Source organism: Myodes glareolus, chromosome 25 (assembly GCF_982192425.1).
Source record: "Myodes glareolus chromosome 25, mMyoGla1.1, whole genome shotgun sequence".
Lineage (NCBI taxonomy): Eukaryota > Metazoa > Chordata > Mammalia > Rodentia > Cricetidae > Myodes > Myodes glareolus.
The window spans coordinates 36,173,288-36,193,133 of record NC_142050.1 but is presented as its reverse complement, the minus strand read 5'-3'; the positions used below and the strand labels follow the sequence as shown (position 1 = coordinate 36,193,133).

Genomic DNA, 19,846 nt, shown 5'->3' with positions numbered 1-19,846 from the left:
CAGTTGGAGGTCTCTGTCACTAATTGTTAATCACTGTGAACAGACTTGGCGTGGAGGGGAGGGCATATGGCACTTTCTGGCCTGGAAGAGCCAGCACGGCTAAGTGGGCACCCAGTGAAGATGACGTGGGGAGAAAGTGCCACCACACTGGCCCCTGGGGGTGAGCTCTCAGACCTGGGCCAGTGGGGGAGAGAAGCAGGTACTGCCCAGTTGCTGGTGGCTTTGCTCTTTGCACAAAGTCCCTGCATCATTTGCACGTTCACGTCGCTTGCACACCCACGGAACCGCCTGAGAAACAGCACCTCTCCCCAGCCCCTTTCCCTTCTCTGTCATCAGAGAAAAACCCTTTCACTTTTGGGGGATCTAAAGCTTTGCAGCCTGGAAACTGATCTCGAGGGCTTGAAATGAGAGTCCCTGATGCCTCTTATGTGGAGAGAGAGGCTCACCTGGGATTTCTAACCTCTTCCTGAATTAACTAGAGGTAATTCCCCATAGCACTGCAGCTGCCGCCTCTTCGGAGCTGGTGACTCTCCCCCAGGGCTTGGCAGAGAGAATAAAACCTGGGTTGGCACCTTCCAGTCCTCACTGTGGAGTTTTTTTTTTGTGCCTGCTCTTTTTCAGTTGGGGACTTTGAGGTTTATTTTTAATCTTTTTGACCACTTTGCCTTTCCTCGTCCCTGCTCTTTAATTTTAATTTGTGACAGATCTTTGGTTCATAAACCAGCCACTGAGTAAGGCTCTTTGTATTTTAACTCTTGCATCCTTCTGGTTCACACAAAGGTGTGTTTCTGACTCATTTTTAGAGGGGATCTTGTCCTCTGTTTGGCTCTTAAATTTTAAACACATTATAGCAGAATATTGTTATTATTTAAAAAAATATTATGTGTCTGATTTGTATGTCTTTGTACCACGTGTGTGCAGGAATCTTCAGAGGTCAGAAGAGGAGTCAGATTCCCTGGAACTGGAGTTACAGATGGTTGTGAGCCACCATGTGGGTGCTGGGGACAAACCCAGGTCCTCTGGAAGAGCAGCCAGCTCTCCTAATCTCTGAGCCATCTCTCCAGCCCTCAACTTTCAAATGTGTGTTAACACAGACAGAATTTTATAACCTTTTAAATGTATGCTTTTTAAAAAATTCTTCTTCCTCCTCCAACTCCTCCATTTGCCCTGGTTACGCGGCTGCGTTATTGTGATGTGTACCGCCACCCCTTGTTTGCCCTGGTTACGCGGCTGCGTTATTGTGATGTGTACCGCCACCCCTTGTTTGCCCTGGTTACGCGGCTGCGTTGTTGTGATGTGTACCGCCACCCCTTGTTTGCCCTTTCCCTTACGTTGTAATCATTTATTCTTGGCCTCTCATCAGGGATAACGTTACTTCCTGAAGAATCTTCTTGTTCCGGGACTCCTTACCTAGGTTCTTTAGTTGGTCCAACCACCCCTTATTACTATTTATGTGTTTTCTTGTGTGAGTGCAGGTGTGTGCTTGTGTGTCTGTGGAGGCCAGAGGATAGCCTCAGGTGCTGTTCCCCAGAAGCCATCTACTCCAAAAAAAAAAAAAAAAAAAAAGAAAAGAAAGAAAGAAAAGAAAAAAGAAATTTACTTAAAAGAAATTAATTGTTATTGTTAGTCTTTTGGCCCTTTAATGGATAAGCCATGCCCTCTCCTGGCGACCCCCGACCCCTGCCCTGCCATCTTGGACTCTTTCTTTCTGTTCTCTCTCTTGGCGTGTGCACACATGTCTCTCTGTCTGTCTCTCTCTCTCTCTCTCTCTTCTTTAAGTAATAAATGTTTAGCTTTATGTCTATTTACTGTGTCTTGTAAGCCTTTTATCTGCAGCCTGCTCACCCGCCCACTTGGGTGGCTCTCCCGGCTGCATGGCAGGACCAGCCTGCCCGGGATGAGCCACTGCTCTGCCGCTTGCTGCTGGGAATCTGCACCGCTCTGGTAGCCATCTCTGCCGGGTGGGCATGCCAGGATTTTAGGAATATTAGTTATTAGTGTGTGTGTGTGTGTGAGATGCATGTGTGCATGCCTGCTTTGCAGCACATGTGTGAAAGTCAGAGGACATCTATGTGGGGTCGAATCTTTCCTCCTACCTCTATGTGGGTCCTAGGGATCAAACTTAGGTCACCAGGCTTTCAAGGCAAGCACCTTTATCAGCTGAGCTGTCTCGCTGGCCCAACCTCACTTTTTGAGACAGGGTCTCTCACTAGCCAGAAACTTAACAATTAGGTTAGTCTGTTTGCCAGTGGGATCTAGGGATCCTCCTGCCTCTGCTCTCCAGAGTAGGTGTTGCAAAATGTGTGCCACCATACCTGACTTTTCATTTGGATGCTGGGAATGGAACTCAGGTTGTCATATCAGCCCCTGCATGTTTCCTCCATCCCCTTGTGTGTCTTTTTGATACAGAGGTTTAATGGTTATGCAAATCTAAAGTACCAGGTATTTTCTCTCAGTATGACTTTGAAGGTTCTGTTTCATTGTACTCTGGCTTCTGCGAAGTGGCTATATGATCTATTAGCTGCCAATCATCTTTCTTCTGGCTCTACTTGTGATTTTCCTTGTCTTTGGGTGTTTTCTCCGTCTTTTTTGTTTGTTTGTCTGATTTTTGAGGCAGGATCTTACTATGTAGGTCTGGGTGTCCTGGAAGTTACCATGTAGACCAGGCTGTCCTTGAATACAGAAATCTATCCCGGCTCTGCCTCCTGACCGCTGGTGTTGAAGGCCTGACTTCCCTCTCTGCCTTTTAATGGTACTCTATTTCCCTGTGTGTTTCATAATTTTTATTTCTGTGCTTGCATTTATTTGATCTGTAGCTGAGGGAAGTGTTTGCTGTGTGGTGTGACAGTGTGTTTTTCTGACCACATTTTTTTGTGTGTTTTCCTTTTAAGAAATGGTCTCACGCTGGGCAGTGGGTGGCGCACGCCTTTAGTCCCAGCGTAGGAGGCAGAGGTGGGTGGATTTCTGTGAGTTTGAGGCCAGCCTCGTCTACAAGAGTTAGTTCCAGGACAGCTAGGACTGTTACGCAGAGAAATCCTGTCTCGAAAATAAATAAACAAATAAAAGATGATCTTACTATGTTGCTAGACTGCTTTCAAATTCATTAGTTCAAGTGATCCCCTTGCCACAGGCGCCCTAGTGACTGTGACAACATGCATGTGATCCCTGTGCCTAGTCCGAGGAAAATATATGTTACTATCTGACAGACAGTGAAGACCTGGCCTGTCTTAAATTAGGACTGCTAAGCAGTTTACTAGGACCATACAAATGATGTAGGTTCTAAACCTGGAGACATGTTTTACGTGATTGCTATAAAGAGTCCAAGTTGCGGTAGACAGTTTCCTTTGGGGCGTAAAGGATAGACAGTTGCTATCTCCTTTCTGAAGTGTGGAAATCCAAGGTCAGCTTGTCAGAGGGCGCAGTTGATTGTCTCTGAGGGCTGTGAAGGAGAATCTGCTCTGTGCTGGCCCCCTCCTGGCTCCCGATGATTGGCAGGCAATCTCTGATCTTGGGCTACACCACCCTGATTTACTCTCACGTTTTCAGTCTCTCGCCTGTACGTGTGTATCCACGTTTCCCCCTCTTATGAAGATGCCACTCGTAAAATAGGATGGATTAAAGATTATCTGCACCATTTCACACACGTTTGGGGCAAACGGCTCTGTGCATGTGACTATATGCAATGAGGTTCATGGGTGTGTGACCACACATGCAGACTTAAGTGAAGGAGGTGCTCAGGTTCGTGACTCTGAAGATTACCGTAGCACCGCTTTTGGCATTGTCTAGCTTCCAACTAGAATTTCTACAAATTGTGGCTATTAATAACGAATGGATATTTTTATATGCATTGCTATGTGTATGTTTTTTTTTGCATTATTTTACGTGTCTGGTATCTGCAGAGACCAGAAGAGGGTACTGGATCCCCAGGAACTGGAGTTACAGAAGGTAGTGAGTTGCCACGTGGGTGCTGGAAACTGAACGCAAGAGCAACCAGTGCTCTTAACCCCCAAACCACCTCTCCAGCCCTAGTGAATGGGTATTTTCTGGAGGAGTGGATTTTTACATCTGAAGTGAAATGTTCACACTGACTCTTTGCGTGGCCGCTAACTCAGCTTTGCTTCTCTTGGTAGATGAGCTCTCCTTGGAACAGCACAACCCTTCCTTAAGTCCCGAGGAGCTCCTGCCGAAGACGAGCATCACGCACAGCGCTGCACGTGTGGCCTTACCAGAGACTCCAGGGTCCCAGCCAAGCATCTCTGCCCCTGTCCTGCCCTCTCCATCTGTTCCCACTTTTGATACAGCCTTTTTAAATCACAGACATCAGACTCAAAGTGTAACAGAGCACAGCGTCTTCGGGGCACATTATGGATTCGTGACGAGTAACGAGGTGGCGATTGATGATGATGAGATGGATAACTTTCTGCCAGAGGCTCCCTGGACCTCTTCACCGGTGGTTTCCCCAACGCAGCCTATCACATCGAGCCCACCGGAGCCACCCCAGGAAGTGCCAGAGCCTGGGATGACTCCATCGCTACCCAGGATTTCTTTGCAGGATGAAATGCTGTCCGCATATCAGAACACAGCGCAACAGGCAACTACTGTGCGTGTTGACTCTGCCAGTGATTTCAGCTCTTCCTGGTCAGCTTTTCTCACATCTGAGGGCATCGTCCCAACTCCCAGTAGGAGTTTGGTGCTTCATCCTACGGAAGTTCACAGCCAGTTATCAAGCAAGGCTTTGCCAGAGATTGTAGCTTCTATAACCGAGGGCGCAGAAGACCTCCTTTCTAGCTCCTGGATTTCAGTGTCTCAGCCGTTGGGCGGTGGCGTGACTCAGCAGCCATCTGTTTCCCTGTGGGAGGTGTCCCAGCCTCTCCTGGGTGTCCTGGCCACCAGCACAGACAGATACCCTAATGGGACCACTGCTTGGAGTCAGCAGCTAGAAGAAGCCATCTCTCTAGGAACACTCCCCAGTGCAACCCTGTCAGCTACAGACCCGGTTTTTATCAGCCCACCTTCTGCGTTATTTTCATCTGTGTCTTTTGCTACGCAGTCAGCCGGCATTTCGGATAACCCCTTCCTCTCTAGCACGGTCGGGGAAACCTCAGAACCACCGCGCAGCTCCACGGTCCCCAGCTTTACCGACCGTCCCCGTGTCCTCAGCCCCGAGGCATCCTTCAGACCACATACATGGTGTGTGTCCTGTGCTGTCTCGTCACCTCAGCAAGCTCTGACCAGGAGCCTCACGGAGAAGGACATGGGGTCAGGGGACCGGCTTGAGACTCTGTCTGTGGCCTCAGTGGAAGTAAGCCGTCTCTCTCCATCCAGCAGCGTGGGCGCAGACCTCTCTGAACCTGAAGATCTTCAAGTGTTTAATACTCTTTTCCCTTCCAGACCTGTCATCTCTCTTTCTTCCAGATCTGTGGGGTTCTGGAAAGTCAGCATGGATATGTCACCCGAGGTGGATATGGGCGACACTACCACCACCCAGGTGTACTCTTCCCACGGCCTCCTCTCCACACCAAACTCACTTGATTCCACTTTTGACCTCTCTGTCACCATGGAGCTAGTGACCCCATCCAGTGCGACCCATCTGTTGTCCCCAGTCTTCCCCAGCGTCCCTTTAGACTCCTCTTTCTCTTTGACAGCAGCTCAAACCACGCCATCGCTGCCGGCTGAACACCTAAGCCTTCTCACTTCCTCCAGTTCGGTCTCCTCAGTAGAGACTAAAGTTTCTGCCGACCTAGAACCGACCAGCTTTTGGGAACTCGAGTCTGGAAGTCTTTTGGATTCCACGTCCAACTCTTACTCAACTCCAGTCCTGGGCTTCAGCACTCCGGCCCCTTCACGGTCAGATGTTCTTGCTTTTCCATCCTTGACGTCAAGCGATCCATCAACCTTCCTTTCTCAGCCTTTCCCCACCACAGCCGAGACATTTTCATTGTCCAGCTCTGTCAATTTGCAGTCCCCTCAGCTTTTTGTCTCTAACCCTACGAGTCTAGAGCCATCTCAGCCTTGGTCCAGTTCAGACCTCCTCGCGAAGACAGTCAGTCTCTTTCCTAGGCACTCCGAAATGCCCCTGCTTTCAAGCTCCCCCACTGATCCTCTCAAGTTCGCCGAAGCGTGGAGTGTTTCGCGGGTCCAGTCCGACGCTCATCTCCCCTCCGCTTTCTCTGAAGCGACCTCTGTCTCTGAATTTTCACTCATTCCCCATGAATCCTCAGTCAACACACTGGTGCCCTCCAGCTCCGAGACCCCCCTTGACATCTCAGCTGCTGGGACTCCCCTCTCATCACTGCCAGCTGTTTTCCATTTGACACCCATCTTAACCGAGTCATCTCCATTCTCGACGCCGACGCCTCCTGGTGGCAGTGTGAGCGTGACAGACCATCACACATCTGTCTCACCCATACCCTCCAGGGCCATTCCGGCCAGCACAGAGTCAACCTCTAACGTATACCCGTCAACCACCCCATCACTTGCTTCTGAAGTCAACCCTTCACCTCTGCCCACAAAGCCAGTCATGGGCTCATCATTGACACCCACTGATTTACCACCCAGTACCTCCCCAGAACCAAGTACATCCCCGGAACCAAGCATGCCCACCTTCAGCACTGCCCCTGGTGATACCGTGGACTCTGCTCTGAACAGCGAGCCTATGAGTCAGAACCCTCCGGGGAACAGTGTACCCCCTCCCCAGCCCTCCCTCGGTCCTGTGACCACCTCCACGCTCGAAGCCACAGTTGGTACACCAGCACTGGCCACAGCCAAGCCGCCATATGTGTGTGATATTACAGTTCCCGATGCCTATTTGATCACAACTGGTAAGGCCCTGCTTCCAGTCACCTCTCTGAGGTAGGGGACCTCTCTAAGGTGTTTGTGTGCAGTGCTTATGAGACACCATCGTGTTGTGAGAGTAGGTGTCGGTCTCACATAGCCTGTGGGTAGCCGTCCTCTTCCTCGGCCAGCCTCCTGCTAGCCATCCAGTCCCTTCGTCTCTTGATCTGCTTTTCCAAGTGTCAAACAAGGACCGTGGGCTCCTTAGGTTTCTGTAAGGATTTAAATGTATAAAATACATAACATCCAGGAAATAACTGCACAGCATTGAGTATTAGTTAGTAATTAACGTAAGGACAGATAAAGATTTAAGCGGGCTGTAGAACTTCTGGTAGTATCTTTGGCTTTGGAACTTATTGCCCAGCATATGCATAAATAGCAATGCAGAATCACGTGAAGGGTGTTGATGACTTGGAGAGAGATACTTGGAGATACTTGGATACTTGGAAGCTGACCTCCACTGAGGGGAGCCAGACATCCTTTGCACATCTCTACACCTCTCTTCTCTTGGCCTTGGAGAAACAATTTTTATGATACGTGTTTCTGGATGGTTCCTATTTCCCAGACTCGGGGCCCCATGTCCAAGGTGGCAGTGTCCTGACTTCTTCAGTTTAACCAGAGAAGGTGGTAATTGTGGTGGCGGGCAGTGGGGCCCTTGAGTAGCATGTAGCTATCCTGAGCCATTCCCTTAGCTGCACGGGGCTACTTGTAGCATGCACCTCCTGCTCTATTGAATTCTTCTGCCTTTGGTTTTCTATTAGGCCTCTCTCTCCCTGAGTTTGGCTCCTCCTGCTTCCCTCCCCCTCCCCCACCCCTTTCCTGCTCATTTCGTCTTCCACTGTGTCATTCATGGCATAGTCTTGGCCACTCAGAGCCCGGCAGGCCATGCCAGCTGGCACTTGGTGGGATCAGCCAAGGTCGGCAGACAGGGGCTGTGGATTTGTTGTAATGGTTTGGGAACTAAAGAACTGAGCAGGTGATGCTCCCCGCCTTCTCACCACGAGCCACTGAGTTACTAAAGAAGCAACCACATAGCTTAAGCGTTTGTTTTTATAATGAACGAATGAGGGTTGTTTCTGTCTCAAGTCTTAATAATTTAAGATAGGATAATGAAAACAATTGAAGAGCAGGACTAGAGAGATGGCTCGGTGGTTAAGAGGGTGTGCTGCTCTTGCAGAGGACCAGAGTTCCAGCCCCAGCACCCGTGACGGATGCCCCACAACGGCCTGTAGTTCTTATTCCAGGGGATCTGACCAACTGCTGCTGTTCTCCACAGTCACCTGCACCTATACGCAGTTCACAGACACACATGTACATGAATAAAATAAAAATAAGAATAACGACATTAGATATAATTCTGCATATAGAATGGAGGGGGAAGGAAAAGCATTACGGGATAGAAGGGAAGGCTTACTGGCAGACGGACATACTCACTGTCACAGATTTTATATTTATTATTTTTAGAGATGTGCGTGTTTGCAGGTGTCTGTGCAGGCCAGGAGATGGTTTTAAACTGCAGCCTTGGAGATTGTGAGCTGCCTGAAGTAGATGCTGGGGATTCAGCCTTCTCAAGTGTGCACTCCAAACCAGAGTTAGCTCTCCAGCCCTGGTTCAGATTTTCAAATTGGACTTTTGTGTGGAAAACGAATAGAAAGAAATAGACTTTGGAATGAAAACTACTTTATTTCCCGCATAAAATGTTACTAGGTGGACATTATAAAGAAATTTGCTCCCTTCAGTAGTGGTTAGCACTTCCCAGCAGCTACTTGGAACACTCGGGGGAGCCTCCTGTGGAGGACAATACTGCCAGTTGGTAGCATCTTAATGATCTTAAAAATATTACTTCTGAGAGCTTTTAAAGCCTCAACCTTCGCCGTTGGGTGCATAGCTGGAGGAATTCTATTACTTGTTGAGAAGAAAGTGGGAAGTGGAAGCTCCTGTCCCCTGGGCGGGCCACGGTTGCTGCTCCCCCGTCCTGCCCACCAACCTTCTCAGCGTGTCAGTCCGACGCTGTGCCCGGTTTTTCTGTTTCCTGTAATACTTCACAGCACTTAGACATTTCTACTCTGTCCTTAGTCTGGGCCTTATGTTTCCAAACAAGCCGCTAGCAGGCTTCGTCTCAGCCGTGGCTTCCTGCAGTGACAGCTTCATGCTTCCTAATAGCACTAAAATGCATCTGCTGGTTGACTCTCGTTTGTAGTGCTGGCCAGGCGAGCTGTGCAAGAATATATCATTACTTCAATCAAAGAAGTGTTGCGGATTCACTTCAACCGTGCGGTGGAGCTGAAGGTGAGCCCCGAGCCTGGGAGTCTGAGGTCTGACATGCTTGTGGGGTCACTCTTCTCCAGGCCTACGGTTTCCTCAGCTTCTCTGCTCACAGGCCCTCTTGTGCGCTGGGGAATGCGTCTGTAGACTTGGAATGAAGAGGCTCCCAGACCAGAGGCAGCATAGTTTGGGGCGACCTTACCAGTCTTGCTGTTCTTGTTACTTTAATGAAATGACTTGGGCTTAGGTTAGGTTTCAGAGCGAGTCCATTTGTGTCTTTCTGTACACCCAGTATGACTGAGATGGAGTCCCACACTTTGCATTGCACCCACCCGTGGTGAGCCTTACAGAAAATTGTGGTTAACTAGTCCTCCCCCTCGCTAACCAGAGCCATGAGCCATGCTGGCCATGGAGCATGTGAAATGGGCCTGGCCTGAACTAATAAGATGCATGGTGGGTGCAGACTGCGTGCTGGAACACAGATCTGCACCAGATAGAGGGCGCAGGCTGTCTCACTAACTCTGGTATTGACCACACCCCAGAATGTTGTTTCCCACATTAAGTGAAATGCATTGGAAATTAGCTTCCCCCATCCCTCTACTTTTACTGTGGCCGCCTTAGACTTCAAAGTCGCTCAAGTGACCGTCATTGTGTTGTTTAAACAGCGAGGCTCTCTTTATGTGTGGTGGAAACATGACCGAAGTCTTGGTTTTTCCACAACTCACCTTCCAGCCCATGTTACTGGGTGTCTGCCCTTTCTCGCTGCTCCTGTGCTTCTGTGCCGTTTTCTTGAGAGTTGGGCAAAGGTAGAAGGAATGTGTAAAGTAAAATCTTGCTTATCTTCGAAGCGTCTATCCTCTCAGTTAAGCTACTGATACACATAGATTATTTTACTTATTATTTTTTCTCTCCAACAGTTTGAACTTTTACGTTTAACTTTACATTTGAACTGTCTTTTTAAACTCTTTTATTTCTCTAGGTCTATGAACTGTTCACAGATTTCACTTTTCTGGTAACATCTGGTCCTTTTATTTACACGGCAATATCAGTCATTAACGTCCTCATCAATAGCAAGCTTGTGCGTGACCAGACTCCTCTAATCTTGTCTGTGAAGCCGTCTTTTCTCGTGCCAGAGCCCAGGTTCCAAGTTCAGACAGGTGAGACAACTGAATATAGATGCTTGGGTTTGGGTGTAGAATTTTATTTTAATTATATATCTATTTAAAATTGGGGTTTCTGCCCTGGTGAGATGGCTCAGCGGATAAAGGAAGACCTAAATGTGATCTCTGGAACCCACATGGTCGGAAGGAGGGAACCGACTCCTGTAGGTTGTCCTTTGATCTCTACTTGCATGTGTGCCTGTGCATACGCACACACATGCAATAACTGTAAAAACTGAGCAAGGTGCACATATGTAGTACATAGACACATGCGGGCAATTCACCTAGGCACATAAAACAAAATCTTAAATAATTTAAATAGTATTGCACCTGGGCCAGTAACTTAATCAGCAGCAATGACAACAGCTCTGTATTTATGAAAAAAACCAAACATATATAAAAATACAGAAAATAGTTTAATGAATCCACATGTGCCATGATATGGTCTCCACAAACTTTTAGTTCCTTTTTGTTTTCGTGTGTGTGCGCGTGTGTCAGCTGTACACGTGTCTAAAGGTGTGTGCGTGAGTATGCATGCGTGTATACGTGTGCACAGGCACAAGGAACAAGAGTATGACTTAGGAGCTATTGCACGGGAGACAGGATTTCTCACTGGCTGGAACTCTCCAGCTGGGGATCTCTCAGGCTCAGCTACCCCGGCACATGATGATTACAAGCGTCTCTGTGGTTGGCTTTTTTTTTTAATGTGAGTTATGGGGATGGATCTCAGATCTTCATGCTTGCGAGGCATGGCGCCTTATTGACTAAGCCATCTCCCCAATCATAACAGTTTTCAATTCTTAGTCAAACTTTTATTACCTTCGCTCCCATTCACTTCTCCTTACATTATTTTATAGTAAATCTTAAGAGATCATAAAATTATACTCACGTGTTTCAGCCTGTACCTCTACAAGGGGACTATTCAACCCAGATGCACATCTGACCATATCATCATCCCTAAAGTTAACAGTAATCGCTTAGTGCCTTATTTAACCTTTTACTGTGGGCACTTTCAGCCATGTATGAAAGCAGAATACACAACATGGAGTTCACACACATTTATTAATAAGCTTAAAAAATAATCAAGATTTTTTTTTCTTTACCAGTTTTCAAGCAAAATTGGTAAAACTTTTTTGAAGATGCAAGAATGTTTTCATGAGCTGGGTGGTGGTAGCACACGCCTTTAATCCCAGAACTAAGGAGTCAGAGGCAGGCGGATCTCTGTCAGTTGGAGGCCAGTCTGGTCTACAAAGTGAGTTCCAGGACAATCAGGGTGGTTACAGAGAAACCCTGTCTCAAAAGCTAAATACACACACACAAAATGTTTTAATGTGATGCCAGGTGTCATTTCTTTTTGTCTATATGTACTTAATAATTCATCTGTAATAAATAGTATATATTTGAATTGTTTATAAGTTACATTTTATTCTAATGTGTAGATTTTTAACTAGACTTGAACTCCTGGTCGCCAGTGGTTTTTCTGTCTAAGCCTCCTGAATCATTGAACCCAAAAGCTTGCCATTCACTTTCACGCCGCATGTGATCATGTGTTAAAAAAGTTGGCTTTTGTTGTTTTGGTTTTTTGTTTGTTTGTTTGTTTTTTGGTTTTGGAGACAGGGTTTCTCTGTCTAACAGTCCTGGCTGTCATGGAACTTGCTTGGTAGACCAGGCTAGCCTTGAACTCACTGAGTTCCACCTGCCTCTGCCTTCCAAGTGCTAGGATTAAAGGCGTTCGCTACCACCGCCCAGCCAAAAGTTGGCTTTCTATATTTCTCTGAGTTATAGAATTCATCCTTGGCTCCATGAAGCAGTCAGAACCAGTCATCATTGCCCTGAATAAGCAGTTGAGTAGCCCCATCTCAGGAACTTGGCCCACCGAGTCTCTGCAGAGCAGAATCCTGCTTTGTGACCCTGGGAAACACCTTGTAGCCCATCTTAAATAGCTTCGTCTCCAGAGACTCCCTCAAAGTAGATCCAATTTGTAACCCTCATCCCACCAAAGCTTCCCGCCTCCCTCAGATCTTGAGAGTCACCCTGCCTTATTATCGAGAATGTTGGGGCACACCCACCACAACCCAGTGGGGTGTGGAAACTGACGTGTACCCTAGAGTTAGTGCTTCAGTCTCATTGCCTCTGCAGCCTAGGTCAGTAGGACACTTGGAGACACAGCCTATGTTGACTGTAGGTGCAGGAGATTTGCAGACACTGCCTGGGAGCAAAGCAACGTGTTTCCAGCTGGCACTGTAGGACACAGGAAAAAGTTTTTTCTTGTGAGGGCCATCCCATAAAGGTAACAGAGGTCGTGCTAGAGAGGTGGTTCATAGTTGCAAGTGTCCACTGCTCTTACAGAGAACTTGAATTTGGTTCCCAGCACCTATGTTGTGTGGCTCATGTCCACTGTGCTCCAGCTTCAAGGTGTCTAATGCCCTCTTCCGGCCTCTACAGACACCTGCACACTGTTTGCACATATTAAAAATAAGGTATACTTTTAAAATGACAGAGGCAATGAATCCAGTAGGCATGCAAATATTAATATAGAGACACAAGGTAGACGAAAAAACAAGACAGCGTGATACCTTTAAGGGAACACGGTAACTTCTAACAGTAGATTGTAAAAAGAAAGAAATTGATGGAATACCTGGAAAAGAAGTAAAAGAAGAAAATGTAAAAGAAAAATGTCTATACTACCAAATGATCTGTAGATTCATTGCAGTTTCTCTGAGAGTACTAATGACATTCCTCACAGGTATAACAGGGAGGGAGGGCTAAGGACAGTCCTCACGGGTATAGGGGGGAGGGCTGATGACAGTCCTCATGGGTATTAGAGGGAGGACTGATGGCATTCCTCATGGGTATAAGGGGGGGGGCTGATGGCATTCCTCATGGGTATAAGGGGGGGGGCTGATGGCATTCCTCATGGGTAGAAGTGGAAGGACTTCTGAAATTTGTATGGAACCCAAAGCAAAACCAAACCCCCAAAGAGAATGAAAGGAATGCTGGAGTCATAGTACCAGATCTCAGACTATATTACAAAGTGATAATAACCAAACTGTCATGGTATTGCCGAAGAGCAGACATGGAGACCAACAAAACAGCATGGAAACAGACATGAGTTTTGACAGAAACAACAAGAACATATATTGGAGGAAGTATAGTGTCTTTAGTAAACCATACTGGGAAACTGGATCTCTTTATGGAGGAGAAAAAAAAAACTAGCCCCCCCATACTTCTAAAAAAAAAGCCCTTAAAATTGAGAACAAAATGTAAGATATTGAACTATGAAACTGATAGGAGACGCTGAAGAAATATTTTTAGGATGTTTTTTGGAGGGAGGATATGACCACAAAAATATAGGTACCCAAAGCAAAAACTGACAAATAGGTTCGCATTAGTAAGTCTTTTGTACAGCAGCAGGAGCGGTGACCAGAATGAGGAGACAGCCTGCAGGATGGAGAGAATATTTACAAGGCATCCATTTCCAGAATCTGTAGGGAAATCAAACCACTGAGCAGCAAACCCCTTAAGTAATCTAATTGAGAGCTGGCAGGTTGAGCAGATGGCGTTAGTTGTGCGGAGCTTGCTGTGCAGGCATGAAGACAGGAAGACCCGGCTTTGACCCTCAGCACTAATGGGGGAGCTGCGTAGAAAGCCCTGTGACACCAGCACCTGGAAGACTGGTAAAGGAGCAGCCGTGGGGCTCGCTAACCAGCCAGTCTGGCTAAGTCAGCAGGGTCCAGATTCATTGAGAGCCCTTGTCTCAGGAGTAAGATGTAGAACAATTGAAAAGGACACCTGACATTGGCCTCTGGCAACCTTGTGCGTGTGTATAGATGAGTGTACCCCTCCCACACTCAGTGGGAAAATGGCCAGAATAAACATATTTCAAAGCAGGATATGCCAATAGTCAATAAAAATATGAAAAAAAATGCCTAGCACTACTAATCAAGGGAATGTATATCAAAACTATGAGCCAGGCAGCGGTGGCACATGCTTTTAATCCCAGTACTTGGGAGACAGAGGCAGGTTGAGTTCCAGGGCAGCCAGGGTGCTTATATAGAGAAACCCTATCTCGGGGGGGAAAAACAAAACAAAACTATGAGATATACACTCTTGCTGGAAAACAGCTTAACCAAAAGACAGTATTAGCCTGTGCTGATGAGGTCACAGAGAAAGGTGAGTTCACGTATGCTAGGCTTTTGTTTGTGTGTGTGTGTGTGTGCGTGTGTGTGTGTGTGTGTGCGCGCGTGCGTGCACATGCATTTGCTTATTGAATATGTGTGCGCGCCTGCACATGGAGATTAGAGGACGGTTTGTGGGAGTAGATTCTGTTACCATGTGGTTCTGGAGATCAAGCACAGGTCGTCAGGGTGGATGGAAAGTGCTTTTACCCATTGAGCCATCTGACTGGCCCTATTTGTTTATTTATGTATTTGTTTGTTTGTTTTAGTGTGTGTGTGTGTGTGTGTGTGTGTGTGTGTGTGTGTGTTTGCAGTGAGTTTATGTGCATTGCAGTGGCCAGAGGGCATCAGATCCCATGAGTCTGGAGTTACAGGATGTTGTGAGCACCGGCTGTGGGTTCTGGGACCCGAACCCAGGTCCTCTGGAAGAGCAGTAAGACTTTGTGTTGACTGCTGGGCTATCTCTCCAGTGTCCGCTGTTTTTGTTTTGTTTTTGAAGACAGGGTCTTGCTTTATAGCTTAGATTGTCTTACTTTCACCCCTGATCGTGTATTGCTGATTATACAGACATTATAGAAAGCCAGAAGTTTACTGTATGGTCCAGTAATCGCATTGATACACACACACACACCCACACACACACACTGAAGGTAGTATATTGGAGAGAGATCTTCACTGTGTCTTTTTGCACCTGTATTCACAATAAGGAAGACAGGCAACCAACCCATGTGTTCATTGACAGATGAAGAATTGTGGCATATGTACGTATGGGAATATCATTCCTCCACAAAGAACAAAATCCTTTAGTTTGGTGGATGGAACTGGAGGATGTTATACTGAGTGAACTGTCGGACACAAAAGCCCCACACCACACATTTTCACTTACCTTGTGGAGGCGGATCTGGAAGCCACTGTGATTTCCAGACAGTCTGGGGAGGAAAGGGTAGCGCGAGAGATGCTAACTTCCCCTCCCTTGCGTGCAGCTGGGTAGGAGTAACCTTGCGTGTGTGACGTAGTAGCAGAAATGTGCTTGACAACCATTAGCTGTATCTTTAATTTTTTAAAACCTTCATCTTAAGTATGTGCACGGGTCTCTGCACCATGTGTATGCAGTGCCCTCAGAGGCCAGAAGCGGGCATTGGATTCCCCAGAACTGGAGTTAGATGTTGTGAGCTGCTGTGTGGATTCTGGGAATTACAACTGGGTTCTCTGGAAGAGCAACTGATGTTCCTAACTCCTCAGCCATTTCTCCAGCCCCCAGCTGTATATTTCAAAATAGCCAGAGGGACGATTTTGAACATTCCCAACACAAATAATGAATTTCTGAGCAACAGAGACATCATTTGTGTGTGTGTGTGTGTGTGTGTGTGTTGAAATGTTACAGTCTAACCATAAACATGCAGAAGAAAGAAACAGACTCCTGTCACTCACCGTAACTACTCTGTTAACTAAGAACAAAAAGGATGTTTTACAAGGCGATCTTAAGGAAAAATACTGGGGCCTGGAGAGATGGCTCAGGAGCTTACTGCTCCTGCCGAAGACTGGGATTCAGCTCCCAGCAATGGTAGCTCACAGCCATCTGTAAGTGCCATGTTAAAATCTTATTTTGTTGAGATGTATCTTTTCCATTAAAGTTGACTCTAAGGGAATTTGTTGAAAGCAAGATTTTCTTGGCATTGATTTCCATTTTAAAAATTAAGACTTTTATTTTCAGATAGTCAGGGCCATGATTTTGTCAGTAAAGAAACGAAAATTCTGACCGTCTGTTTGGGCGATGAAGGCAGCTGCAACCAGGATTTGTGGAGAGAGTTTTTGGCCTTACCAGGGTTTTCATTCCAGGTCAGAAATCCCTAACTGGCCTGCCAGTTACATAGCTTTCCCTATGGCTGTGGATCCCTAGAGCCAGGATACCCACGTGTCTCTTCAGTACAATCTTCTGCATTTTATTAAGATAGTCGTGTGTGTGTGTTCAATCCTAATATTTTAAGTAAGTAAATCTTGAAAACAAAAGAAGCCACACACAGTGGTGCTAGATCTCCCATCGGTCCTAGTCTGGGAGCAGCACCTCGTTCACGGGACTTTGACCGCTGTCTTTCTTTCCAGTACTGCAGTTTGTACCCCCGAGTGTGGATACTGGCTTCTGCAACTTCACCCAGAGCGTGGAGAAGGGCCTAATGACGGCTCTCTTTGAAGTGAGGAAGCACCAGGGGCCGTATAACCTCACAGTGCAGGTGAGTGCGCTGCTGACCCGCAGGGCAGAGTGCTCTGTCCTCCAAGGCATTTCATTTAAAGTGCGTCCTCCATGCTGGTTGGCTTCTCTAACCCGAAAATAGGAATTGATTCAAATTCTAAAACTTTTTATACACTAGTGGCAACACCCTGAAAGTTTTGAACTTTGGGGCATTTTGGCTTTCCTGCCTGAGATGCTCCACCTCTGTTAATGGGGCTCTTTGGGATGTCACATCTCCGTCTAAACAAGTGACTCTCAACTTCCCTAATGCTGTGACCCTTTAATACAGTTCCTCATGTGTGGTGACCCCCAACCATGAAACCATTTCATTGCTACTTCAGAACTGTCATTTTGCTGCTGTTAGGGATCATAATGTAAATGCCTGATATGTGACCCCTGTGAACAAGGGTACTTTACTCCCAAAGGGGCCGTGGCCCACAAGTTGAGAACAACTGGTCTAAACAGAGGATTCTTCTGGTCACCAGACTGGCTTTGGGTATATTCTAATCAAACTGCTAATGTTTTTTGGTATGGCACCCCCATTCTCTGTTCCCTTGCTGAAATGTATTTGAATACTCCAGATTTAGCACTCCTGAATTCACTTTTTGTGTGTCTCAATTTTCCTTCCTATGGTGAGGAACTTTTTGTTCTGTCAGATTTTGGAAGGTCTGTCCTCTGAGTCACTAATTTTGCCTTCAGCTGTGTCCATTCATACTGAAATTTCTGACCAGTCATTTCCCTTCATTGTTCTTTGTTCCTTTTTCATTACATCCTTTGCCGAGATGTTAGCAAGTTGCCTTCAGCGTCTCTGAGGACATTAAGGAGGATTTCTAAAAGGTTTTATTCTATATCCTTCATATATATAGATATAGATATAGATATAGATATCTGTTTTCTCTGCAGTATTGTTCTATATGCCAATCTGTTTTTCTGTGTCTTGGAGGCCATTGGTTAGGAGGAGATTGGTTGGTGGTGAAGAAGGAAGAATGGGGTTAGTTATGGCTGTTGGCCTGGCTGTCCCCTTGAGGAGGCTACCTCTATGTCAGTCCTATCTCCTGATGGAAGAGTCCATCTGAGCTCTGGGAGCTGGGGGACTATATCAGAATATACCAGAATGTGGGTTCTGTCTACAGTACTGTACAGCTTGTGGTCAGAGAGTAAGAGGCAGACTGGCCCTGCCCTGTGCCGAGCTCAGGAGCCCCTCCTTTGGGGATGGAGCCCTGCTGAGTGTTTTTCATGTCTTATTTCCCTTTTGGGTCTTGTGTTCTCTGGTGTACTTGGAGTTATCTGTTCCTGCCCTCCTTGCGGGGAGGCCTTAACCCATGAAAGGCCTTTGGTCTCCTCAGAGGGCAGTTCTTTGGGCTGTTCGGGGAGATGGCACTGATGCTGCCCGCCTTGGCCTGGGTGTGTGTTCGGCGAGATGAGTTCACTTCAGTTCACTCTTGGCTTGCTTCGTCTTAACTGACTGGACTGATTCCTGCTCTGTCTGGTCTCGGGTCTTCAGCTTTCTCCCGTGGGCCTCCCCAGCTCCCTAGAGTTAGAACGAGACCGTTTTAGCCTTTGCCTGTGTGCGTTCAGGCTCTTGCTTCTCTTGGTTCTGGCTTATTTCAGCACCGTCCTGTCCCTTCTTCATCTTTTAGAGATTTGACAGAACCTCTGGTTTTTTTTCCATTCTCAGTGCTGTTGTGGATTTATCTCCCTTCGTTCGGCTTACTGTTGTTTTGGAGGGATTTGGGACTGGAGGTGGGGGAGGGGATTCAATGCATGGGTTCAATTCATCACTTAACTAACGTAGAAGACATTTCCAGTAAACAGAGTGTTTAAAGTCCTCCCAAAATAAATAAATAAAGGAACAAGCTTAGGAAGCCAGCGTCCAGTGCCTCTTCTTTTAGAATTTTACCTCCTTTTTAGTCAGGCTTGGAGACGCACACCTGTAATCCCACCACTCTGAGGCAAGGACAGTATAGTGAGACACCGTCACTAAAAAATAAATCATCTTTTCACTTTACCGCTGTGAAGAACATTGATCAGAGAACTCATGGCAGATCTCGCATTCAGGCTTCCATGCCATGGCTTATTCTAGCGGCGCCTTCTGACCTCCCTCTTCCAGATTGTGAATGTCACCATCGGTTCTTCGCGGGTGGCTCCTCGGAGGGGCCCGGTGAACATTATCTTTGCTGTTAAAGGCATGCAAGGCTTTCTGAACGGGTCAGAGGTGAGCGATCTGCTCAGGAACCTGACGGTCGTGGAGTTCAGCTTTTACCTGGGCTACCCGGTGCTGCAGATCGCCGAGCGTGAGTACTCACTGGCTCCTGGGGAGCACTGGGGAAGGGGCTGCTGGTGTTTCTGTTGGTCGATCTCTACTTTTAAACTGTTTTTAACGAGAGAGAGAGAGAGAGATGCAGTTGTTCTAGAGTGCTCTGGGGGCTCATAGTAAATGGGGTCTGGGTGGAGAGGGGGTTCTTCCTGTGCTCCTGCTCGCTCACAGGTGCAGTGTCTCCATCATAATTCTCACCAGAATGGCCCACTGATCACAGTCAGTGCACACACACACAGACACAGGCACCCTGTGCACACACACAGACGCAGACACCCTAGTGCAAGGACACGGGCACCCTGTGCACACACATGGACACCGGCATCCCAGTGCACACACACGGACACCGGCATTCCAGTGCACACACATGGACACAGGCACCCTGTGCACACACACAGACGCAGACACCCTAGTGCAAGGACACGGGCACCCTGTGCACACACATGGACACAGGCACCCCAGTGCACACACACGGACACCGGCATTCCAGTGCACACACATGGACACAGGCACCCTGTGCACACACACAGACGCAGACACTCTAGTGCAAGGACACAGGTATCCCAGTGCTCACACATGGACACAGGCACCCCAGTGCACACACAGACACGGGCACCCCAGTGCACACACACGGACACAGGCACCCTGTGCACACACACGGACACAGGCACCCTGTACACACACATGGACACAGGCACCCCAGTGCACACACACACACACACTGACACAGGCATCCCAGTGCACACACACACACACACACACACTGACACAGGCACCCCAGTGCGCACACACACTGACACAGGCACCCCAGTGCGCACACACACACACACTGACACAGGCACCCCAGTGCACACACACACAC

General features: G+C 47.4%; 1 protein-coding gene across 5 annotated transcripts in view; it reads left to right on the top strand.

The window, feature by feature from the left end:
* The window catches only part of Kiaa1549 (KIAA1549 ortholog), a 128,459-nt gene that overhangs the window by 49,649 nt on the left and 58,964 nt on the right, over positions 1-19,846 (top strand). For all 5 annotated transcript variants that reach the window (XR_015736675.1, XM_087901771.1, XM_087901770.1 and 2 more), the window contains exons 2-6: positions 4,131-6,821; positions 9,035-9,123; positions 10,079-10,256; positions 16,541-16,668; positions 18,778-18,961. Coding sequence is in view for 4 of the 5 variants with exons in the window: in XM_087901771.1 (XP_087757897.1) it covers positions 4,131-6,821; positions 9,035-9,123; positions 10,079-10,256; positions 16,541-16,668; positions 18,778-18,961 (3,270 nt within the window). In the remaining variant the exon portion in view is untranslated. The remainder of the gene's footprint in view (positions 1-4,130; positions 6,822-9,034; positions 9,124-10,078; positions 10,257-16,540; positions 16,669-18,777; positions 18,962-19,846) is intronic.